This window comes from Myxocyprinus asiaticus, chromosome 31, assembly GCF_019703515.2.
Source record: "Myxocyprinus asiaticus isolate MX2 ecotype Aquarium Trade chromosome 31, UBuf_Myxa_2, whole genome shotgun sequence".
Taxonomy (NCBI): Eukaryota; Metazoa; Chordata; class Actinopteri; order Cypriniformes; family Catostomidae; genus Myxocyprinus; species Myxocyprinus asiaticus.
In genome coordinates this window covers 5,002,380-5,029,095 of record NC_059374.1, presented here as the reverse complement: position 1 = coordinate 5,029,095, position 26,716 = coordinate 5,002,380, and the positions used below count along the sequence as shown (strand labels likewise).

At 39.6% G+C, this 26,716-nt stretch overlaps 1 protein-coding gene across 1 annotated transcript in view; it reads right to left on the bottom strand.

The window, feature by feature from the left end:
- Window positions 1-851: 851 nt before the first annotated feature.
- Window positions 852-26,716, bottom strand: part of LOC127422274 (G-protein coupled receptor 83-like) — a 31,146-nt gene continuing 5,281 nt past the window's right edge. Inside the window, exons 3-5 of the mRNA XM_051665677.1 lie at window positions 13,245-13,378; window positions 8,885-9,588; window positions 852-2,457 (exon numbers count right to left, since the gene is read on the bottom strand). Coding sequence (XP_051521637.1) covers window positions 8,913-9,588; window positions 13,245-13,378 — 810 coding nt within the window. The 3' untranslated portion in view covers window positions 852-2,457; window positions 8,885-8,912. The remainder of the gene's footprint in view (window positions 2,458-8,884; window positions 9,589-13,244; window positions 13,379-26,716) is intronic.

Here is a 26,716-nt window from a genome sequence, read left to right as displayed (position 1 = left end):
TTTTCTTGGAAAATAATTATTTTGTCACAATACACAGCTATTATCGAATTGCCGTCTCGAATTGCCACCAAAAAGCATGCTTTTTGGCACCATATGGTGTAGTTCTGGCGTCCTCCATGAGGGCCTAACAGGGAGATGCTAACCTGCAAATTCACCCCGTTTTACACTGAACTAGGGATGGACGATATATCGCTGTTGTATGTGCATGCAAAGGGCTTATGATACGTTGTTTTCAGCAGTCTCAGAGCAGTTGTGAAAGCAAAGTGCAGCAGATTCACACATTCCAAACATTTGTTACTCCTACAAGCTATAATATCTAATAACGCAACACAGTATCTCAGAAAAGAAGGAGATAACAGCATTTCACCAGATTTGCTATGAGGAATATTGTGATTTGTTTCAAATTTCACTTTCAGTGTTCCAGGTGAAGTAAATATGACAGACATATATAGATATTGTATAAAATATTTTCTAATACTCAAAATAATAATTATAATTCAGTATTATATTAATAGGCTAAACTTCACTGGGTCCCACAATAATAATTCAGTATTCTGGGTTCAATGGATACAATGGCTGTTTGGTTGAAATGATGGCTCCTCTGATCCCAAAAAATAAAAATAACTTTTAAGCCATATTAGAGCAAATACATAATTATCGAGATATATTTTGAATATCACAGGCTGAAAAATATTAAGGTATAATTTTAGTAGCCATATAACCCTACACTGAATGCATGATGTGGAAAAATCACAGCCAATCAGAGCATTTTGATTTTTAATAAACTGTTATGAGAAGCTGGATTTTGGACCAATGAGAGTTTGAGACTGCTTGGTGCAGGAACAGAAACAAAGTGATCAACAAAATGTCCTGCCACTCATCACAGTGGTAAGGAAAAAAACCATAACATGTATGAGAAACAGTGTTAGAGTTGTTTAAACTTTACATTTTGTAATAATGAGGGTCAATCAAAAATAGCTGGACATTTTCACACGATTGAACAATGAAATTATTTTTATTCTTTTCATACATTGTTTTAATCCTAAAACAATGCATCAATTACAATGACAAATGACCAAGGAGTCACTAAACCTGGGTTTATTACACTAAAAGAGTATTCTGAATGCCCAATTTCATTGAGCCAGACATTTTAAAGGAATAGTTTATCTAAAAATGCTGTCATAATTTATTAAGCATCATGTCTATACAAATCCAACTTCCAAATTATGACTTTTTGACAAAATGAATATCACAGTCCATCTTTTGGCAGTTGACTCACTTTAAAGGTTAAAAAAGGACGTAAAAGTATCATAAAATTAGTCTATGCGACCAGTGTGCCATATATGCAAGTCTTCTGAAGAAATACGTTTTTCAAACTAATTAAGAATTCAAGTAATTTTCCAGTGAAAATCTTGACATTCATTGCAAATTCATGAGTGCATGACAAAAGCTTGTTTACAAGTTCATGTGAGTCACTGTGAATGAGCTTCTCTAACAGCACTCATGAATGCACAACAGATGTAAAGATTTTCACTGAAAAATAATGTACACTTCGAGATACTTAATGACTTAAATGTCACATTTTCACACAAGTTGCCTGGATTGATTTTATTATACTTTTGCATCCTCCTTGAAGCATAAAATTTAATTTGTTGTATTGAAAATACAGTCTGTGTTATTCATTAAAATATCTGCTTGTCTTCCTCAAAAGAATGAAATCCATTTGGAAAGACATGAGAGTGAGTAAATTTGAATCCAAGTAATTATTTAGGCACACATATGGATTCCTTAGATGGATGATAAATAAAGAGATGCAGCTATTGTGCAAAATTTCTCTCCTCAGATAAGTATACCATTTTATGTTATTATGTCGGACATCGCTGAATATGGGCATTTTTCTTTTTCCTTAAAATGTGCTTTATTCAAACCACACACACACACACACACACACACACACACACACACTGAAGCCCACATCTAAATTTTAAGTGGCTCTCTTAGAGGAGCATTAGTGTGAGAGCTGCCACCATATGCATTCCCCAAAAATATACAATCTCTCTAATGTCTAAATATTTTCAGACCACTGAATATTAAATATTAATATACAAAATTATACAAATAAATACAGAATTAACGTTCAATTTTAAGTGCGCATGAATCTCGATGAATGCACACAAAAAATGACAACAAATTTCCTTTAATTCAATTTAAAACAATCAATGTTAACAAATGAGGTGTTGTCACTTACACAGAACATGACAAAAGAGCATCATTAAGGTAAATCCCACACTTATTTATTTATGTTTTTACTTTCTGCACGTCTTTACTGTATGTGACTTCCAAAGCAGTCCGTCCCTTAATTGTGTGTGAAATGCAGGAGATATTCCCATTCCAGTTGATGAAGCCACTCTACTGAGTTGCAAAACGTCTTCAAACAACAAGAAATATGTTCAGTTCCTTGTGGAATAAACAAAAAAAACCTGGTCATTGATCATACCCTTTGCTGTGCTGACAGTTGTACAGAACTTGAATGTTTTCTTTATTTTTTCTTCACTATTACACTTATAACACAGACAAAGCTCTCTTAAAGGAATATTTCAGGTTCCGTCAATAGCATTTGTGACAAAACATTGATTACCACAAAAATTAATTTAGTCTCATCCCTCCTTTTCTCTGAAAAAAGCAAAAATCTGGGTTACAGTGAGCCACTTACAATGCAAGTGAATGGGGCCAAATCCGTAAATGCTGAAATAATGTTTCAAAAGAATAGCCACACAACATGCATTTTGACATAATTTTAGTGTGATAAAATCGCGTACCAACCTTTTCTGTGTTAAATTATATCCAATTTATAACTTAGATTTTTTATTTTTTTTAGCTATTAACATTTTTATTGATTCATAAATTAACACACACACACAAAAAAACAACAACATATATATAATGAATAAATCACTTTAAACATTAAACCCCCACCATATCCCCTCCCCTACCAAACTCCCACCCCACCCGGACCCTCCCACGAACACCCCTGTGGTCAATAAGATATAGACACACACACACAAGAAAAAAAAAACACAAACTAAAACAACAAAAAAAAGAAAGGAAAATACAATAATCAAGTAAAATAATAATATAAAACAAAAACAAAAACAAAAAAAACCTCTAAATTACTCCCTCCACTGCCCCTCCTCGAGATTCCCCCAAAAATGCTAGGTAATTGCCCCATTTCTTATTATAGAAATCCCTAACTCCCATCCTTCTGCTCGACCCCTCCTCGAAGGCAGCCACCCTCCCCATCTCCGCGCACCACTCCGGGAACGAGGGTGCTCCATCCGACTTCCACCTCCTCAAAATAACCTGCCTACCAATCATCACACTGGTCAAAACCCAGTCCTTCATGTACTTATCCTCCAAATCCATGACCTTCCCATCTCCCAAAATACAGAGTCTGGGGCAGAACGAGACCTGAGTGCCCAACACATCACACACAAAACTTTGCACCTTCAGCCAAACTTCTTGAATCTTACAACACCCCCAAAAAACATGGGTTGTGTCTCCATCTTCTGATTGACATCGCCAGCAGGTAGGTGTGTCTTTAAGACCAAGCCTATACAATCTAGAGGGGGTCCAATAGACTCTATGTAAAATCTTGAATTGCATAAGGTGAACCCTTGCATCTCTAGATGCAGATTTGACATTTTTTAGAATCCTAGCCCACACTCCCTCCTCCAATACCAAGCCAAGATCCTTCTCCCACAATCTCTTAAGAGAAGCTGAAGCTCTGTCACTCAGACTCTGAATTAACAGGGAGTAATACACCGATGCCTCATGACCTTTTCCGAAAGCAGTAATCACCACTCCTAGAGTATCTGCCACTTAAGGGGGGTGTAAACCACTCCCAAAAACAGTACAAATCAGGTGGCGCAACTGTAAATACTTATAGAACTGACATTATAACATAATAACATTAACTTTCCTGATCATAGATAAATGCAATGAAGCCCACCTGCCCACATCGCTCGAAAACCATTTTATTAAGGGGTCAAAATTAACTCTAAATAAATCACACAATTTTGCTGGGAATACAATGCCCAAATACTTAATGCTCTGTTTGGGCCACTGGAAAGCGCCCAGCTGGAAAGCCGTCGCTGGGCAGTACGCTGTCAAAGCCAAAGCTTCGGATTTAGACCAACTGACTTTGTATCCTGAAAACTTAGAAAAGGAATTAATAATTCTGTGGAGGCAAGGCATAGATCTAGTAGGGTCAGAGACGAATAATAAAATATCATCTGCGTAAAGCAAAAGCTTATGCGCCACACCTCCTGCCACCACCCCTGGAAAGTCCTCCTCCTTTCTTATCACAGCTGCTAATGGTTCCAGGGCATGACAGAACAATAATGGGGAAAGAGGGCAACCCTGACGAGTGCCCCTATTCAAAGTAAAATAATCTGAAATTAATCCATTTGTTTGTACTGCCGCTACAGGGTATCTATAAAGTAAATTAATCCAACCAATAAATGTACTCCCGAACCCGTATATTTCCAAAATCTTAAAAAGATAATCCCATTGTACCATATCAAACGCTTTTCGGCGGCAAGTGAGATGGCAGCGACCGGAGTCTGATCATTCGCCACTGACCACATGATATTGATGAAACGCCTAATGTTGTCAGAAGAGCTGCAGCCCCTAAGAAACCCCACCTGATCTATATGTATAAGAGATGTCATAACTTTACTTAATCAATTAGCCAAAAGTTTTTACATCTAGCTGGATCAGGGAAATTGGACTGTAACTCGTACACTCGCTTGGATCTCTGTCTTTTTTAAGGATCAGACTGATCCGGGCTTGTGTCATGGTTGGGGGAAGCTTTCCGTTCTTTAATGATTCTGTATAAACTTCTAGCAAAAGTGGAGCCAGTTCTATAGCATGATCTAAAAAATTCAGCTGCAAAACCATCTGGCCCCGGAGCTTTGCCTGAAGGCAAGGCCTTAATTACCTCATCAAGCACCTCCAAGGTTATCTCATCAATTGAGGAAGTTCTAATGGTTCCACAAATTTTCTAATATATTCATCAGTAGACGAAGATGTGGAACTATAGAGATCAAGATAGTACTCTTTAAAAGCATTGTTAAAATCAATGGCTGAGGTAAAGATTTCATGGTAGAAAAAGGCTCTCTCTGTTTTATATATCTAGCCAGAGGCTTCCCTGCTTTGTCCCCCGACTCAAAGTATGACTGTCTTGCCCTGAACAACCAAAACTCCACTTTCTGCGACAAAATAGTATTATATCTATATTTCAGTCGGGTCAATTCTCTGGGGCAATCAGATGACAATCGGTGCTTCAGCTCTGCCTCTGCATTTTTAATATTCTCTTCCAACTCCACGAGTTCCCGTGCTTTGGATTTTTTGATGAATGAGGCATACTGTATGATCCGACCCCTAAGAACCACCTTATGTGCCTCCCAAACCATGCCAACAGAGAATACTGAGGACCAGTTGTTCTCCATATAAACATTGATTTCAGTCTTTAACATTTGTTGGAAATCAGGATTTTGCAAAAGGGATACATTAAAACACCAACTATATGATTTCTTTTTCTCTGTATGTGGCAACATCTCTAAACTCACCGGGGCGTGATCTGAGACTAAGATGTTTCCAATTGAGCAGTCAACAACAGATGAAATGAGGGATTTAGATATAAAAAAAAAAATCTATTCTAGAATAAATCTTATGAACTGATGAAAAAAATGTATAATCCCTACCATATGGGTTCAAAAGTCGCCAGATATCTGCAAGACCAAGATTTTTACACATCCTGTGAAGCGTCAATGTTGCTCTAGGGGGTTTACACACTTTTGCTTCACTATGATCAAGGATTGAGTCCATCAATAAATTAAAGTCTCCTCCCAATATTATATCATGAGGGGTGCTAACGGTTTGCAACATCCCTTCAAGATCTATAAAAAAAGCCCTGATCATCAGTGTTAGGTGCGTAAATATTAGCAAACATCAATCTTTGCCCCTGAATGTCTGCTAAAACAATAATGACTCTTCCTATTTTATCTTTAATCTGTTTGAGAAATTTGAATTGTAGATGTTTATTTATCAATAGAATGACCCCCCTGCTTTTACTTGAGCCAGCACTAAAGAAAACATGTCCACCCCATATCTTCCCAATTTTTTCAGCTTCCTGTGGGGAAAGATGTGTTTCTTGAAGAAACACTATATCATATTTCTTACGCTTAAGAAAACAAATAACCTTCCTTCTTTTTATGGGGTGCCCCAATCCATTGACATTCCATGTGGAGAGAGACAATCCACTCATATTAACAACTGACATATTGATATAATAAAAAAAATAAATTGTGTGTCAAAAGCAAGATTATACAGACCACATTTCCCATTAATGCAACAATCAAACCCCGAACTTCCCCCCGAACAAAACAAACTGAAAAAAGAAAAACGTGCGCATGCAGCCAACCGGCGTCAATCCCTCTAAACTCAGAAGGTCCATGTACGCATGCGAGAACCCCCGCGACAACTCTGCCATCGGAGTGCTCAAGTCCGGTGCTTCTGCACAGGTTTTGTGAGGCAAAATTACATAACAGAAAATACTTTGTAAAACAAACTCCAGCCAATAGGCTGAATAAAGAACAAAGAACGTGTATATTCATACACAAAACTGTCTTGAAGTTGTTCCTCTACAAAACAAACTCCAGCTGATATAAAGCCGTTCAGTTTCCTCGGACAGACAGACAAGTGTTCAGTGAGCCGGCTGTTATGAGAGCAGCAGATGACGTAATCATTCCAATGTCCCTTAAAAATACTCCACAAAACAAACTCCCCCCAACAGGAGGCACAAGCACAAAGAATGATCAGATTCATCCACAGCTGACCCAAAGGAGTATTATTCAACAGAACAAACTAGGCATCCCGGTTCCCGGGTCAAATTCACTCGGAGGCCGTGTAAAAAAAATACATCATGACTTACTCCGACAGCTTTATAAAAGACATCCTTTATGTGAGCATGTAGATATTTTGCGGTCATCCATAGTGTCCATTCTCAATCTGGCCGGGAACTTCAGTGTAAAAACGTTCTTCCGTAAATGCAAAAGTTTCTTGGAGTGTCATGCCACAAAACAAACTACAGCTGCTAGGCGGAGCCAACACAAAAAGAAACAAAAATGGCACCCAGCTTCCTCGGACAGTCGAGACACTGAACAGCGAGTCAGTCCACTCACATAAGAAACGCCCAATGGTTTACCCACCCATAGTTTGTATGAAAGCCAGTGCCTTTTTGGGCATAAAAATACTTTGCTGCCATCATTGGTGTCTATTCTCAGTTTGGCCGGAAACATCAGTGCAAAAGCGATCTTCTGTTGGTGTAAGAGTTTCTTACATTCCTTGAACCAATCCCGTTTCTCTCTTGTCGAATTCGCAAAGTCCAGGAACAAGAAAATATTGTGGTTCTTCCAAGAAAGCTTTCCTTTGCACCTTGCCTGGTGCAACACGAGATCTTTATTGGATGATCTCAGAAATTTGGCCAGGATTGATCGGGGCCTGTCTCCCTCAGCAGATCTCCGAGCCGGGACTCTGTGAGCTCGCTCGATTTCCAGTTTATGGCCTGTTATGTCGAGCAGACTCGGGAAGAGCTCATCAAGGAATTTCACCATATCTCTGCCCTCTTCATGCTCAGGAATTCCAACAATTCGTATGTTATTCCTTTGGTTCATATCTTCAAAATATTCAAGTTTTTCAAAAATGTGTTCCAAGTCTGTTTTGGACACGGGTGGATTAGCGGATAATTCCCTTTCCGAAGATTCCAGATAATCGATTCGTTTTTCAATTTCTGTCACTCTTGTGACCAATTCAGAGAATATTGTTTCCATCGCCGTAATCGATCGACGTATTACAGTGAGATCCTCCAAGTCAGCAACAACCTTCGTCAGCATCACCAAGATGTTGGACAGTTGACGCTGGATTCCATCTCCCGACGTGCCGTTTAAATCAAGTCCCCGGCTCGCAGTCCTGTCAGAGGCCTCAGCTTGAACATGTAAGTGTCTTTTAACGTCTCCAGAGTCTGAGGATTTTGACTTCTTTGCCATGTTTACCTCAAAGAATAAATATGTAATGGGGTGTATCGAATCTCACCGGATTATAACATGAAAATACTTAAAAAACTAGCAAAGTGCACAGAGCTAGTCGCTCACACGTCTGCTCCTCGCATGGCATCACGTGACCTCTCATAACTTTGTTTTATTAATGTAAGTGCTTTTATAAAAGTACAAGCTTCACATTTCTGTCTTTAAACCCTCCAAACATTGGCCCCATTTACTTCCATTGTAAATGCCTCACTGTTACCTTGATTTTTGCTTTTTTTAAGAAAAAGAGAAATGTCAAAATAATTTTTTGTGGTAATCAACATTATTCCACAAATGCTGTCGATTGATCTTAACTTGTTTTGAACCCAGAATATTCATATAACCAAGATTTTGTTCCAAACAAAATCATGCTCTTATCTTTTTTCTATTTTCAATTCAAAGAACAAACTTAAAAAGCATTCAAATTCTCAAAAATAAATGTCTTAAATATCGTCGTAAATAACATCTTAAAGTTAGGATAACCTCACAGTTGTCTTAAATCCTAAAAGGTAAGATGTTTAATGAATTTACTGGGTTTTTCATGTTGAGTCTGAAGTCGCAGTGGGCTATTTACGCAGAAATGTGGTTTTAGACCAAAAGACGTTTTATTTAAAAAAAAATTTAAATTAGTAAAGAGTTCTGTCTACCCATTACTTTCTTTAAACTTCATAAATAGGAGGTCCCCTTGACAACCCATGGTTGTTTAAAAACCTAATATCCAGAATCAATAACAGTACCACCTTGAGGGACATTTTGGCAGAGATTTTGTCAGCTCACAGCAACAATTGGCTCCACTGACAGAATATCAGTCTTTCCTGATTGGCAGAGAGAGGTGGACCTAAGAGCGTGACTCTCTTTGGGATTGGATTGTTGCAAGGAGGCATGGCTCTCTGGCCATGCTGTCCTGTGAAACCCAGCACTGGGTGGGGCCAATGGATCAGGCTCCTCCCCATGACCACCTCTGTGTGTCCGTCTCCCTTGGCCCCGCCTTTGGCCATTTCTGCACATGCCCAACAGGAAAGTGAGTTCAGCTCTGAAGCCCGGGTTCAACCAGCAGTAAATGAAAGGATTGTAGCAGGTGGAACTCATGGCTAACCAGTGGAAACTGAAGTAAATAGCATTGTTAGACTGAATTACTTGACTGGACAGCAGCACCACATAGCAATTCAAAGGGAACCAGCAAACCGCAAATACTGCAACAACTAACACCAGCATTTTAATGGTCCTCTTCCTCTTCCTGCGTTGAAGGAAGTACTGTTCGCTGGTGACGTCACCAATGGCAGTCCGGCGCCAGAGACGGCGGGCAACATCATAGTAGGCAATGGTGATTATGAGCAGGGGAAGGACATAGAGGAGGATGAACGTGGCCAAATCCAGATACTGCCAATATAGCTCTGAGGGGTCTGGGAAATCAGGCACGCACAAAGAGCGCACTATGTCTTTACTGTAAGAGAAGAGATAAAGCCATAGAAGAGTGTAAAGAAAGATGGAAGGTGTAGAGAGAAGCAAGGCAGAATTGAAAATGAAAAAAAGAGAGAGAAAATTAAGATCAGGTCAGAAAGTGTTGAGAAAGAGGAAGAGGAGAAAATAAGTTACATAATTAAAAGCTAAAGAGGGACAAACTGTTTGGATTAAAGTGAGCCATCCACGATTTTCCTGGACAACGAAATGACCAATTATGCATTACAGCTTGTTCCCATTAGTTACCTAGCAAAACATAGTTAAACACTGGTCTCTTGTTCTCTCTCTGCAAGCACGCACACTGTGCATTTTGTTAATTTTGTTGTTTGTGTCTCTGTCTGATCGGTCAGATCAGGTCAGATCAGATCAGTGTTTTTTTTTTTTGTCATTCATTTTTTTCATTTATTTTTTCATGACTTGAAGTGAGTTCAAAATGAATCTTTTATTACACCTTTCAGCCCTCTCACAGTGAAAGGTAAAGTCTTTGAGGGGAACCAGACATAAGGATGATCACTTCTGAATTGAACGCACCCATATTTCATATGTTACAGGGCAGGCAAAGCAGTGCAAACCTCTTTTGCAATAATACAGACATTGGCTTAAAGGGATGCGATAGGTGCAGTAACCCACACTTGTTGCGAGTCACCAAAGGTCCCCTTTGAGAATTTTTCTGCTTCTATACGTGACACAAATCCTTCAATGTGGGACATTTCGCCGCCTGCTAAAATACAGGAGAATAATTTCACCCCAAAATACAGGACGTCATGGCTAAAACACGGGACAGTTGGCAACGCTACATTGCATATGCCACCGTTCCCATTTTTATGGTATTACCTGTGATGAATGTGTTCATTTTCATACACTGTCCACATGAAAATCAAAATAAATGGCAAAATGTCCATCACTAAACTCATATGGTGAACATGCCAGTTTGCATCATTTCTATGACAACTAATGTGGACGTTCTAGCAAAAGTGACTGCAGTCTAAATAAAATAATAAGATCTGGCCACATGAACTTGCAGTTTGAACAGTCAGTCTAAAAATCAGATTTTCCCTGCAGAGTGAACAAAGCCTGAGAACACTCTCTCGCTCACACAGAGAAACCATGTGAAGATGGTTAAAATGAAAATGGATGTGCCTCATGCGCTAGGTTTAAATGTTTTTCTTCTTTATTTGTCAAAATGATTGACAACATTTCAAATTAACTGTCAGTGTTAAAAGTACACTCACTGATCCTTTTATTAGGAACATACACCTACTTATTAATGTGATTACTGTATTATCTTTAGTGTATTTAACTTGAATGTCTATTTACTTTAGGTTTATTATTTTGCTATTCACATCATTATCTGTATTATTATTATCAGGCCCATTGCTACTGCAACCTTTCTTAAACACTTTGAATTCAGTCCACTTCCTGGGGCCGGATTCACGAAACGTTCTTAAGAAGAAATTTCTTCTTAATTACCATTTTCTTCTTAATTTGTAACTTAAGAAAAGGTTACGAATATTTTGTATTCCCAAATAAACTTAAGAAAGTTCTTATCTTTTTTCTTAAGATTGTTCTTAAAGCATTCAAATTCTCAAAAATTTCTTAAATATCATCGTAAATAACATCTTAAAGTTAGGATAACCTCACAGTTGTCTTAAATCCTAAAACGTAAGATGTTTAATGAATTTACTGGGTTTTTCATGTTGAGTCTGAAGTCGCAGTGGGCTGTTTACGCAGAAATGTGGTTTTAGACCACAAGACGTTTTTGACTGTTTTGTGTTTAATTATACACTATATTGCCAAAAGTATTCGCTCACCCATCAAATAATTGAATTCAGGTGTTCCAATCACTTCCATGGTCACAGGTGTATAAAATGAAGCACCTAGGCATGCAGACTGCTTCTACAAACATTTGTGAAAGAATGGGCCGCTCTCAGGAGCTCAGTGAATTCCAGCGTGGTACTGTGATAGGATGCCACCTGTGCAACAAGTCCAGTCGTGAAATTTCCTCGCTACTAAATATTCCACAGTCAACTGTCAGTGGTATTATAACAAAGTGGAAGCGATTGGGAATGACAGCAACTCAGCCACGAAGTGGTAGGCCACGTAAAATGACAGAGTGGGGTCAGCGGATGCTGAGGCGCATAGTGCGCAGAGGTTGCCAACTTTCTGCAGAGTCAATCGCTACAGACCTCCAAAGTTCATGTGGCCTTCAGATTAGCTCAAGAACAGTGCGTAGAGAGCTTCATGAAATGGGTTTCCATGGCCGAGCAGCTGCATCCAAGCCATACATCACCAAGTGCAATGCAAAGCGTCGGATGCAGTGGTGTAAAGCACGCTGCCACTGGACTCTAGAGCAGTGGAGACGCATTCTCTGGAGTGACGAATCACGCTTCTCCATCTGGCAATCTGATGGACGAGTCTGGGTTTGGCGGTTGCCAGGAGAACGGTACTTGTCTGACTGCATTGTGCCAACTGTGAAGTTTGGTGGAGGGGGATTATGGTGTGGGGTTGTTTTTCAGGAGCTGGGCTTGGCCCCTTAGTTCCAGTGAAAGGAACTCTGAATGCTTCAGCATACCAAGAGATTTTGGACAATTCCATGCTCCCAACTTTGTGGGAACAGTTTGGGGATGGCCCCTTCCTGTTCCAACATGACTGCACACCAGTGCACAAAGCAAGGTCCATAAAGACATGGATGAGTGAGTTTGGTGTGGAAGAACTTGACTGGCCTGCACAGAGTCCTGACCTATGCGTCTAAAGGCAGATGAGCGAATACTTTTGGCAATATAGTATATTTTCAGCTTTCAAACCATGTAAATGTTATCACCAAATTCAAACAATAAATGTTGTTTTCTTAATGTGGTGACATTAACAAATCATGCTTATTCAAACGGATGCGCTGCATATAGCGCTCTCTCTCCACGATCTTTAGAGTTCATAGAAACATAATAATTATAACATTAGTTTTTCACCCCCCATCCACATCCCTATCAGAGTTGGGCACAGCGGAGACAGCCTCTGCACTCTTTCCCATTTACCCGCCTCTTATTTTCCGACGTGATATTATCAAGCTTCCCAAGGAGAAATTTTTCCTTGCAGTAATTTCCTCAATAAGAACATCCAGCTATTGTCTACTGAAGTTTTTAGGCTATTAGACAATGTCAAAGCCTGTCTTTTTATTCTTAATAAAAAAATTAAGATGTTCTTAAGATGTGCTGAACTTCTTAAGAATTTTTCAAGAATTGCACTTAGGAATGTTCGTACGAACTTCTTATAATTTATCCTAAGAACTTAATTTTTTTCTTAAGAATGTTTTCGTGAATCTGGCCCCTGATTCCTGTGTTCTAACAAACACCAGGGAGTGAATGCCACTTTAAACAGAATCAGCATCAGCATTTAGTACAGTCCTTTCATTTTTTACCCCAACAGTGTGAATCATCGGAACACGAATATCCAGGATTAATTGCAAACACTGAGTAAAGTATGCTCTGAAACAGTAGCTTAGTAGAATAAGTTCATTAATAAAACTTTGCACTGCTGTCACACATAGTTTAAACTCCAAAAAATAAGCACAACTAACTATACCTCTGCACTAACATTTAAATATACATACAAATATACACAAAAACAAAGCCCAGAACGTACCTGTAGACAAAAGTGAATAGCTTCTGGTAGATGGCATGAGGTAGTGAAAAACAGCTGGCCATGAGCCAGATAAACACTATACAAATGGCACCCTGATCAATACACATCCGTGGCTTCAGGGGGTGCAAAATCACCTACAGATACATGAAACACAAGTTAGTCATGCATTGACACACACACACACAAACATACAAACACATGAATAATGCTAATTTCATCTTTCTTTCTTTTTCTTTTTTTCTTGAGTTGTTGTTTATTAGCCAGTTTATCAGTCTTAGAGTTTTTTTTTTACAATCGCTAGGACTCATTTCTCAATACTTATGTCACTTTTTCAAAACTCTTTACACATTGAGCACAACAGCAGTCTATGTGGACTAAACCGTGGATCATTTTTCATTGCTTTGTCACAAAATGCATTCAATGACTACATCTTTCAAATTACATTAATTATTTTCTCACTCAGACACAACCACCACCAAAACTCTATGTACCTACAGGCCAATTTGCACGTTTACATTTCAAAACTGTAAACTTAAGTTCAAAACCTAATATAACACAAAATTGAATAAGACAGCAATTTGCTACATTAATACCATATTGAAATATATTCCAAATCTAAAAATGAAATACTATCAAAACAATTAGAACAACCACAGCTGATTCCCACTGTAGCTGAACACCTACCCAGGTGTTAGTCTTTCAGTTTCATTACCATCTATACAAAAGGGGACATCTTTGAATAATTTTGTACTGTAATGTAAACATGAACCCAGCCAAAGATAAGAAGTGGCTGACAGAGGAAGAAGAGTGGCTGGGAGAGGAGTATGTATGCGTGGTGGAAGAAGACTGAGAGGAAGATCAAGAGCTGTAGTCTCAGATGAGATTAAGGCTCCTATAATTGATCATGTAATAAATCATGGTCTATCAATGAGAGAATATTCTGAGTCTCTTCCCATGTTTGCAACCATGGATGTCATTTCCCATTCATCCAGGACTCTTTGTCTCAAGCCTCCCACAGCTCTGCCCCCAGAGACCACTTCCCCAGCAGCTCCGCCCGCTCCCTCAGAGACTCCTCCTATAGCGGCTCCGCCTCCTGACGCTGTCTCGGTCCTGCAGCCGACTCCCAGGCCTCCTGATCCTGTCTTGGCCCTGCGTCCGCCTCCCAGGATTCCTGATCCTGTCTCGGTCCTGCGGCCGCCTCCCAAGACTCCTGACCCAGTCCCCACCTTGAGGTCTTCTCCTTGGTCTCCTGGCCGTCCGCCTGATCTGCTCTGGTCTCCTGGCCTGCATGGTCCACTGAGCCTGCAGCGTCGCCCTGGCTCTCCATCCCTCCAGCTCCACCTTGGTTTCAAGCCTCCCTGACTTTGCCTTGTTCCTCTGCTCCCCTTGCGCCCCCCAGAACTACCTGTTTTTTTCTCCCACACCCCATTGACAATTTGGTTTTGTTTTGTTTTTTGGAACATCTGGAATCCGCTCCTTAGAGCCCCCCCTTTTGTCACATTCCCTGTTGTTTGTATTGACTTGTTGAAATTCTGGTTTAGTTCCTGTTTCCTGTTAGTTTTGTAGTCCTTTTGTAGTTTCTTTTCATGATTGGTTTTCCCCTGATTGTTTCCCTAGGTGTTCCTTGTGTATTTAAGCCCTTGCTTTCCCTGGTATTTTGTCAGTCTTCATCTGTATTATGCTGTGCTTTTGTTCCCTGTGTTTTGTTTCATTATGTTCTGAGTTACCTGGTTTACTTTTGTTTAAAGGCTGCATTTAGATCCTCATTCCTCTCCTGTCTCATCACAACTTCAACGTAAGTGTATGTAAACTTCTGAATTCAACTGTAATCCGACTAATTCAAACAAGTTGCTGGTTATTTTCCTGTCGATCACTTTGAATAGTGTTCTTGTAGGAAAAAAAATCAAAATTGAGTTTATGGGAAAGAAATTTGAGAGAGACCGTTAGTTTGTGATATTTAAAGAGATTTATTTGTTTTACAAAAGGTTAATATGGAACTTTGAATATTGTACATGATAACACACTTTTTTTATTACACTTAATTTCTCAACACTTCAAATGCTGTGGTTAACACACTCGCTATATAATCTAAAACTCTATATTTAAGTTTGAGTCTCTCACTAACTGAGTGTAACTTATTACCATAATGCTTTATTTTCAAATGATTATTGCACAATTTGTCAAAGCATGAATATTTAAAAAATTTGTTTATGCAAAGCATTGTTTTAGAATAATTAAAAAATATATGTGGATTTTAAAACCGTGATCATAAAAGGCCAACTTATATATGAAGGCCCACATATTCTCTAAATATCAGATCTGTTTATTCCAGGATATTGTACACAACCATGAGAAAAATATATGACAAATACAGGGCAGTAAATAATTTCCAATTTCCAAATTGTTTCATAATTTTGTGTATTTAACTGAGTTTATCTGTTTTTCATTTCTCCTTGTGGGATTTGGTTAATTCCAGGGAGGAGCTAGACCCTTTAAAAGAGGGAGCTTTAGAGCTTCTGAGTTCAATTTGATTGATTCAAGGAGTTGATTCAAATGTCTTTTCCCAAGTGGTTTAGACAATTTGCACATTGTTGCCTTTTATTTTTCTCTATTGTACAGTTTTTGTTTACACGTTATTGTATATTTCACGGTAAATATTTTTGGCACCTTAATAAACACCATATTGGGATTCCTCAGTATGAGATGAACCGCAGGGATATATCAAACAGACATGTTTCAGATGATAAAATAACACAGTTTAAACACAGAGACATCTTACTTTGGACAAAAACATCACAAAAAAATCACATAACACATTTCTGATATATATTAAAGATTTTAATTGCCAGCATTATCAGTAAATGTGATGTGTGCATGTGTGTATGCCAAGTCCTTGCAAGAGTCTTTACGTCACTAGGTTAGCCTGTGACAGACACCCAGGGTTGAGGAGTAACGAAATACATGTAACAGGATTATGTATTTAAAATACAAAATATAAGTAACTGTATTCCACTACAGTTACAATTTAAATAATTGGTAATTAGAATACAGTTACATTCAAAAAGTATTTTGATTACTGAAGAGATTACTTTGCATTGTATTGTCATTTGTTTCATTTAATATTTAGTCCTTTCAGATGGAAAAATGTATACATATAAATGATGCAATCCAAAGTGCATTTGAACAGCGGTGAAACACTTTCTTATTACACTCATACAAGCAGACAGAGAAGTAAGTTTGAAGTAAGTTTGGAGCAGAAGAAATAGAAATAAACCTTGTGTAAATTGTAAGCTTTACGCTAAGCTAAAATGCTATTTATAGCCATTTTACATGCACATGTTACCAGGCACAATCATATTTATTTATCAAGAAAATTCACGTTGGATCATATTTCTTTTTTCTAGTAAGACCTTTAATATTAGGGCAAAAATCTTATTCTTGATAATTTTTGTATTGTTTTCCTGTAAAAATATCTAAAAATCCTTAAAACAAGATCAGTTTGATTGACCTTGTTTTAGAAACAACACTGCATAAGATATTTCGGTTTTTCAGAGAATATATTTTTAACATGTGTATTTTGTCTTACTGTACTGGCAGAGTTTTTATAGTCAAAACAAGTGGAAAAATCTACCACTGCTGAAGAAGTAATCCAAAGTATTTAGAATACATTACTGACCTTGAGTAATCTAACGGAATACATTACAAATTACATTTTACAGCATGTATTCTGTAATCTGTAGTGGAATACATTTCAAAAGTAACCCTCCCAACCCTGCAGACACCATGCCTGTTTAATGTTTTCCATAAAGTAGACTCATGAACAAAGATGCTAATCAGTTCCAATTAATACCTCAAGTCTTTAGCTGTCACTCAAGGGTTCTTTTTCACCTCATGGAGCATTCTGCGGTGTGCCCTTTGAGTCATCTTGACTGATGGCCACATCTAGGGAGAGTAGCCACAGTACTAAATCGTCTCTGTCCTAAAAATACTAAAAGTGGACAGATTTCTAATAAATATCTTATATTTGAGTGCTTTTGATAAGTTTTGGTAGTGCGATACAGACAATAGTGTTGACTTTTGTATAACAAATTGCTTATGTTCCTCATTTATAAGTCAATTTCCATAAAAGCATCTGCTAAATGACTAAATGTAATTGAAAATGTTTCATTAATTGGATGGGATGTTTGCCAACTTCTGACTCTAATTAGCTTTTGTTGACATCATTACCCTTGGAGTTCACATACTTTTCCCAACCTAAACTGAGAATGTTTGAATGATGTATTCAATATGTACAAGAAAAATACAATTATGTGTGTGTTATTAGTTCCCTATCTGTCACTCACTCGACGTTGTGTCGATGTAGTGACACTAGGGGTCACTCTTGGGAGCCCGAGACACCTCTGGTCTTTGATAAAAGGCCAATGAAAATTGGCGAGTGGTATTTGCATGCCACTCCCCTGGACATACGGGTATAAAAGGAGCTGGTATGCAACCACTCATTCAGGTTTTATGCTGAGGAGCCGAGACAAGGTCCGGCCATTTCAGCGGGTAGTTCAGCGTTGTGGCAGGAGGGACACAACGTCTCGTTCCCTCCATCAGGGAACGGAGGTTACGCAAGTAACCAGGATGTTCCCTATCTGTCACTCACTCGACGTTGTGTCGATGTAGTGACACTAGGGGTCCCTATACGAAATGTCACAACTGGCTGAACCGTGTTACGTGAACTGGCGGTGTGTGACGGGCAGACCACTGTGTGCCTTGTAGCCAGCACACCAGGTCGACACGTAACCTCCCCCAACATAGTTATGAGTGTCGAACGGCCCTCTGGGGACAAGTCGACTACCCAAAAGATAGAGACAGGCTAACCCAGTCATGGCCTCTTTTCCCCTTCTTTTTTTCCACTCCCTAAAAAAGAAGGGGGATTATCTGACTGGACCACCAGGTCTAGTCGGGGGGTGTCCCTCCCAAGGGGAGGACACCGCGGAGACCACACCTCGCCCAAAGAGAGGGGGGGATATTTAAGTGGAAAAATAAGTCACATGGTCTTGACGACCAAGTGGAGAGTCTCAAGGTAGATCCTACCCAACGGGGGAGGAGTTACTACAAACATGGAGACTGGGGTAGAGGGGCTCTGCCCAAGGAAGATGCAGTTTGCCAACAGGGAAATGAATTAGCGGAAGATATACATCGCATGGGGTTTTACCTTACAGGGAACCACCACATGCGGAGCACCTACCCCAGAACAGGGCTCTTAGTTAGCATGTGTACTGGGCCGGCAGCGAGTCTCTCTGAAAACTTGACTGCCACAGGGCTCGGAGGAAGTCAACTAGGGAACATAGTTTGTGAACACTACTGGGAATTAATGCCGCACGTGCAAGCGATACACCTGGCCGGCTATCCCGGGCTTATCCGCTTGTATTGCGTGCCACTACCTGGGACGAAACTGCTTCCACCCAGAGGTTATAGAACCTTGCAAAGGTGTTGGGTGTTGCCCAGCCCACTGCTCTGCAAATGTCTGTTAGAAAGGCACCCCTGGCCAGGGCTCAGGAGGCCGCTATACCCCTGGTAGAATGGGCTCGTAGCCCTACCGGGGGCGGCACGTCCTGGGCGTGATATGCCATAGCTATGGCGTCAATGAGCCAGTGGGCGATCCTCTGCTTGGAGACAGCGCTTCCTTTCCGCTGTGCACCAAAGCAGACAAAGAGCTGCTCAGAGATTCTAAAGCTCTGCATGTGATCCAAATAGATGCATAAAGCACGCACCGGACACAGCAATGACAGGGCTTGGTCTGCCTCCTCCTGGGGCAGCGCTCGCAGGTTCACCACCTGATCCCTAAAAGGGGTCGTGGGAATCTTGGGCACATAGCCCGGTCGGGGTCTCAGGCTCACGTGAGAGTAGCCCGGAACGAACTCCAGGCATGTTTCGCTGACAGTGAATGCTTGCAGGTCTCCTACCCTCTTGATAGAAGTGAGCGCAGTCAGGAGGGCAGGCTTCAAAGAGAGTGCCTTAAACTCAGCTGACTGCAAAGGCTCAAAGGGGGCTCTCTGTAGACCCTGAAGAACTACAGAGAGGTCCCATGAGGGAACGAGGCGCGGTCTGGAGGGATTCAGCCTCCTGGCACCTCTCAGGAACCTGATGATCAGGTCGTGCTTCCCTAAGGACTTACCGTCGACTGCGTCTTGGTGTGCTGCTATGGCAGCAACGTACACCTTCAAGGTGGAAGGGGACAGCCGCCCTTCCAACCTCTCCTGCAGGAAGGAAAGCACTGATCCGACTGCGCATCTCTGGGGGTCTTTGTGTCGGGAAGAACACCACTTAGCAAACAGACGCCACTTAAAGGCATACAGGTGCCTCGTAGAGGGGGCCCTAGCCTGAGTGATTGTGTCTACCACCGCGGGTGGTAGACCGCTTAGGTCTTCCGCATCCCATCCAGGGGCCAGACATGGAGATTCCAGAGGTCTGGTCGTGGGTGCCAGATGGTGCCCCGTCCCTGAGAAAGAAGGTCCTACCTCAGGGGAATTCACCGGGGGGGGGGCTGTCGTGAGGAGAGTGAGGTCCGAGAACCACATATGGGTGGGCCATTAGGGTACTACCAGGATGACCTGCTCCTTGTCCTCCCTGATCACTGGAGGATAGTGTTTCCCCCAGTAGGATCACTGGGGGAAACACATATTTGCGCAGGACAGGGGGCCAGCTGTGTGCCAGCGCGTCTATGCCGATGGGGGCCTCGGTCAGGGTGCACCAGAGCGGGCAGTGGGAGGATTCTTGGGAGGTGAACAGGTGCACCTGTGCCTGCCCGAATCGACTCCAAATCAGCTGGACCACCTGAGGGTGGAGTCTCCACTCTCCCCTGAGGATAACCTGCCGTGACAGCACATCCGCTGTAGTGTTGAGGTCGCCCGGGATGTGAGTGGCTCACAGCGACTTGAAGTGCTGCTGACTCCAGAGGAGGAGACGGCTGGCGAGTTGTGACATACAACAAGAGCGCAAACCACCTTGGCGGTTGACATATGCTACCGTTGCCATGTTGTCTGTCCGAACTAACATGTGCTTGCCCTGGATCAATGGCCGAAACCTCCGCAGGGTGAGCAGAACTGCCAACAATAGACACCTCGACACACACACACAGCTCCATGTGTCTCTCTCTCCCGTGCACCGCTGTCTCCTTAAGTACTCCCACTGCTCCTCACTGGAACGTGAGACCGGTGTGGCACACAGGTGGAACTCGTTCACCACTTATCTCCCCGTCCTCACTCTGCCCAGACGCCGCTCGGTCACGCCCTGCTCGCCACAATTGCATAAATAGTTTTTGCACCTCTGTCTAACAGTACACGATTTTGGATGCAGGGTTTATTTTGAATTTGTTGAGCGGAAAATCAAAAGCTTTTCTGTGAAAAGTGTTTTAGAAAATAATTTAAAGTAATTTGTAATGGGATGACTCAGTAATCTCATTACAATTTTAGAGTGGTACTTTTGTAGTCAGTTACTTTTAAGTAAATTACCCAACTCTGACCATGGTATATCTCAAAGTACCAGTGTATAGCATCTGATACGGATTAGTGATAGACTGATATATCGGCCAGGGCTGTGTTTCCAAAAAGCATCATAAGCCTAAGAAGATCGTAGAATCCATCTTACGATTCATCGTAGTTTTGCGGCCAGTTTCCCAAAAGCATCGTAACTTAAGTAGTACTTGAAAATGCTCATAGATTAACGAGTGCTCTGGAGTAATCGTACAGCGCTAAGAACATCGTAAGGACACAGACTTATGTAGACCCCTGCAGGGCCAATGCGAAATTACACCTAATACAATTTAAATACCTATAGCTACACTTTATGCTCATTTAATATCAGTATGTATACATTTTATTTTATTATTATTTTTAAACAACAAGGCTAATAATAATAATAGTAATAATAATAATAAATGCAGAAAATGGTTAGTCAATATTGGATGAACTGATAAATTAATAAGTAAACAAATAAAACTATTTGTGGGCTAGTTGGTAACAACAAAGTGGTGGCATGATTGTTGCAGAAAACTGTAAAAATTACAATCAGAGAGAGAAGGAAAAAAGTCAAAAACTTGCTGCCGTGCATGAAAATCATCCGTATGGTATATTGGCTTCTCATCCTCGTCTCCTCTTCCTCTCTGACACCTAAGGGCGCTCTTGCCTGCACCATGCATTGTGTAGTACCACACATTGATGTTAACGTTGTCACTTTTGGGAGTAAACAGCAGACCTCCCTTTGATTGGTGAATGTCCCTAAAGTGCAGCTTCCACATATCTCCTTATTTTGCACTCCGCAATAACACGGTGAAACTCGTTATATTCAGTTAATGCTTGTTGTCATTAGCAGACCATACACAGGGTCTCCGTTGTCTTCACTGATCCTGGAAGCTTTAATCTCTACCCACATTACACATCTTAATTAAAATGCACATCTGATGAACGAAGAAGTGATTGTGTAAAAGAAATATTTCGTTCTGCATAAAACGATTGCAAAAAAAAAATAAAAAATGCAATTATGTGGTGAATTAAGTTGTACATTTAAGAAAATATTTTTTAATATTTCCAGCGAGGTAAATTACAAACGTTTTTAAAGTTACACACAAATATAATGAAGTTGCAATGACGAGCAACACAATACGGTCACATTTCAGCACTTCCTGTTTATGGACAGCGTCTCTCTTAAGTAGCACTTAAACCACGTCCTCGCACTTTCATGTTAAGTGCAGTTTTGGGAAACGCACGTTAAAAATAACGAACATTTGTAAAATCACTTGTAGAAAATGCTCTTAAAAGCTAAGGTCAGTCGTTATTGGGAAACGAGGCCCAGGTCGATTAATTGGCCGATATTTGGCCATTTTACGATCGGCATCGACCAATAACAGTGTTCGCTTGGATGATTAACAGAAGTGTTAACTTTCCCTAGTGTCAGTTCCAAAATCTACCAATAGATTTGTCAGTGGATAGTCAATACTTTCTGTTTTTAATGTTTTGTTTTTTTTTTGTAAATATTGCATAAAATAAGTGTTTGTTTCACAATTTTGTGTACATCTGATTTGCTGTTGGCAAATCAGTTTATAATTATAATACAGTACGTTTATCGTCATTTATATCGGCCGTCTTGCTCTCTATATATCAGCATACCTGCCAACACTCCCAATTTGTGAGGTTTCTCCCATTTTTCCACCCCTCCTCCCGCTGTACTCCCGATTTGCTCATGAGAATGTATTAGACCTCCAGGTAGGGCTGCCACCCGTCTCTTAAAATAAGGGATCTACTCATAATTGTTGGCGAAATTGTTCCAGATCGTTAATTTAACATTGATATAAGTTGGAAATGTTTTATACAGTGAGTAAGAAGTCATCTGAAAAGTCAACACATTGTGCTGAAACATGCTATTACTGTGAAGGGTGTCTGAAAAGTTCACATATTGTGCTAAAATGGTGGATATTTTTATTGAAAAACAGAAGGTTAAATGTTCAATAAGATCACAGATCCAACAATGTGTGAATATAATCACTGAGTCATTACCATATTCCCCTAGGGGGGTACCAGAACCACCCCCCCCCCCATCTCCCTATTTTTCGCAGTCTGATGTTGGCAGGTATGGATATCAGCATCGGCCATTGAAAAACCCATATCAGTCAACTACCAGTACAGAACTGCGGTAAAGTTGGTTTCATATTCACGCATTTGGACTTCTTTTGTTAATAGTTTTCTAATAATGGATGTAATACGATCAGTGTTTGTAAATTATAATAACTGGCATGTTTGACAATTAGCTACAACTAATTTAATCAAAAACAAGTACACAGCCATCGATTTTATTGTATATTTTCTCTGAATCTCCACCAAACATGTTGGAGAAGTTAGGGACCGTCTATAAAGTGTGCAATTTTTTTATTTTATTTTTTTATTATTATTTGTTTGCGACCATCATGTGATGAAACTACCTTTGTTTGATTACGGATGCAGATCAGCGTGAGTTATGAAATAAGAGAGGGGGACATCTACAGGGAGAGATTGTAGCAGGTAGTTGAATTTTGGAATACAATTCATTTTAATAACATTAACCTCCCCAATCATCGATAAATGTAATGCCCACATCGCTCAAAAAACTTTTTATTAAGGGGTCAAAATTAACTCTGGCTAAATCAGACAAATTTGCTGGGAATAAAATGCTTAAACACTTAATGGCCTGTTTGGGCCACTGGAAAGCGTCCAGCTGAAAAGCCGTTACTGGACAGTACGCTGTCAGAGGGGCCGATTCATACAGTATGCCTTATTCATCAAAAAATCCAAAGCACGAGAACTCGTGGAGTTGGAAGGGAATATTAAAAATGCCGAGGCAGAGCTGAAGCGCCGAATGTCGTCTGATGGCCTCAGAGAATTGACCCGATTGAAATACAGATATAATACTATTTTGTTTTGATTTTAATAAATAAAAAGTGAGTAGCTTCTCCATTGTTGTACAGGTTAATTGGTAAAAAAGCTACTAATAATAATATTAAAAAAACAATTCACCTCATTATACTCCTCAAAATGTTTGTATATTTAAACCAACTTTTGTATAATTATAATTTAAATATTTTTTAAGTCGTTGGACAGTGTTGAAAAAGATTGAATGCGTTATGAAACACCCTTTACAGGTCACAGTACACCTTTTGTCAGCTGTGTCTGTTAAGATATGATGACATTTTGAAAATTTTACTAGAGAATGGTCAATACACTTTGAATGATTAAAAATAATTAACAAATTATTAATGTTTCCTTCGGAGCATAGGTTACTAGAACTTTTATTTTGCACCAGTCACCCCAAACTTTCAATACCTTTTTAATGGTTGGACACAGTTCTTCAAAACAAACTGAACAATTTTAATGACCCTCTATAGGGTATACACCACACACTTTAGTTTGGTAATTGCAATGTCTACTAGGCACCGCAGAGTTTTCTAAGAATGTATTGATAAGAGTTTAATACTTTCAAAATGGTTGAACCAATTACTCTAAAACAAGCTGGAAAACTTTCTGGGGAACCTAAAGGACATTTTACATCTCTTCAGTACACAATATTTGGTTCAAATCTTCAATGTCTAGAAGCATTATGTAGTGTTGTTTAATGGCACTAGATACAGTTCAATAGTTGTTGAAAGGAGGGACAGACTGCTCCAAAACAAGTTGGAACACCTTATATTTACCCCAAGGGTAATACTACAGCTCAGGGTTATTCAAATTACCCCATCACTTAAGTTTAAAACAAAACTGAAAACTTTTCAGTAGTAATTCAGCAGTAATTACAGTGCTCTCGATTCTAAAGTTCAATAATTTTAAAATGGTGCGAGGGATAATTCTAAAACAACTTTAACATTATAAAGCACCCTCTAAAGGACAGACTACACATCATAGTTTGTCCATTGTAACATCTGCTATAGTCATTTGACCTTTTAATAGATACAGGCAAGATACAGATCTCAATAGTCTGTTGAATAATCTATTTAACTCTTTATCTAGTGTAATTAAGTCAACACTACACAATGCTTCTAGACATTGAAAATCTGATGCAGAAATAGTGAAACGAAGAGATGTAGCATCTGTTGCAGGTTGCCCAAAAGATTTTCCCATGTGATTTGGAACAATCTTATCATTCATTCAAAAACTATTGAGATCTGTATCTTGCCTTAATAAAATGTCAAAAGACTTTAGCCGATATTACAATGGCTCAACTATGATGTGTAATATATCCTTTAGAAGGTGTATGATAATGTCAAAGTTGTGCAACTACTAAAAATGATTGAAATTGTAAAGTGAAACTCTAGAATGCCCACCATCCATCCATTTTTTATAGCCACTTGTCCTATGCAGGTTAGTGGGTAGTGCTGGAGTCTATACCAGCTGTCTTGGGCCAAAGGCAGGGAAACACACTGGACAGGTGGCCAGTCCATCACAGGGCTAACACATACAGACAAACATATTCACACAGGCAATTTAGAGTCTCCAATTCACTTACCCAGAGGAAACACACACAAATACTGGGAACAGAGAGCACAGTTGAGCCAGGACTTGAACTCAGGACCTTCTTGCTGTGAGGTGACAGTGCTACCCACTGAGCCCTCAGAATCTTTAAACCCTTTAGTTTGCATATAAATTTTTCCAAACTGTTTCAAAGCAATTTGCTCATTGACTCAAAACCTACTGAATCTTGTTTGTTAAATGATCCGAAAGTCCAAACAATTGAGCAGAATAACCATGCACTGGCACATGGCAGAAATAAGCACATTCAGCACCACACACATATTTTGATTAAAATGAACATCACTAATATTAAGCTCATGTGAAATCCTAAAGTTTTATAGGAAGTGTAGTATATTCAGTAGGGTTCATGTATGGATTTCCAGCTTATTTTAGAGTAATCTGTACCACCATGTAGAATTTGAGCTCTTTATGTCGCCGCAATAGGAAGTCAACAGAAATTGGTACAGTTGACAATGGACAATCTGTAAGGTGTAGTATGACATTAAGAGGGTGCTTAGTAATATTAATGCTGTTTTGGAGCAATCTTTGCCACCACTTAAAAAGTATTGAAATTTGGAGGTGAGAGTGATGCAACTAGAGATGTTACATATCTTGTAAAATTCACATAAAGTTGTAAAGTCATTTTAGAGAAATGTATTCAACATTCAAAAACTAATGAACCCTAAATGTTGTCACATTAAAAGTCAAAATACTTTCATAATTGCAATGCGCAGGCAGATTCATCCACTTTCAGAACCAGGCACATGGACAGCAATTGTGTCGTAAAGGCACAGACATGTTTTTTTGATTGAAATTAACATCTCTAACTTTTAGCTGTAGTACATGCAGTTGGGTACAAGCATTTTTTAAACTATCTGTTCCACCATGTAAAATCTATTGAGCTCAGCATGTTACCACATTACAAAGTCAAGTGAACTCAGTAGATATGACAAGACCCAAAATATGATATGTAGTGTGTCCCTAAGAGTGTTTTTGATAGTGTTTATTCTGCTCTGGGGCAATGTGTGCAACCAATGAAATAGTACTGAAATTTAGACGTGCTGCATCTGCGCAGACATCTCTTTATAAATAGGAACAGCACCAAAATTCAGCTGAGATGAAAGCTAGTAGTGTGTTTAGTTGGGTTCACATAAATGAATCCAACTTATTGTGAAACCATCTGTTCCACCATATAAAATATATTGAGCTTTATATGCTGCTGCATTACAAAGTCAACAGAACTCAGTAGAGTACCTTTTAGAGGGTGCTTTATATTGTCAAAGTTGTTTAAGGGCAATCTGTGCAACCACATAAAAGGTATTGAAATTGTAAGGTGAAACTGTAGCATGTCCTTTTAGTTAGTAATTGTTTTTACAAATAGTTTTTAAGCAATTCATTTATCCACTTAAAACCTATTGAAACTGGTGTGTTATTTCATCCAAACGTCAA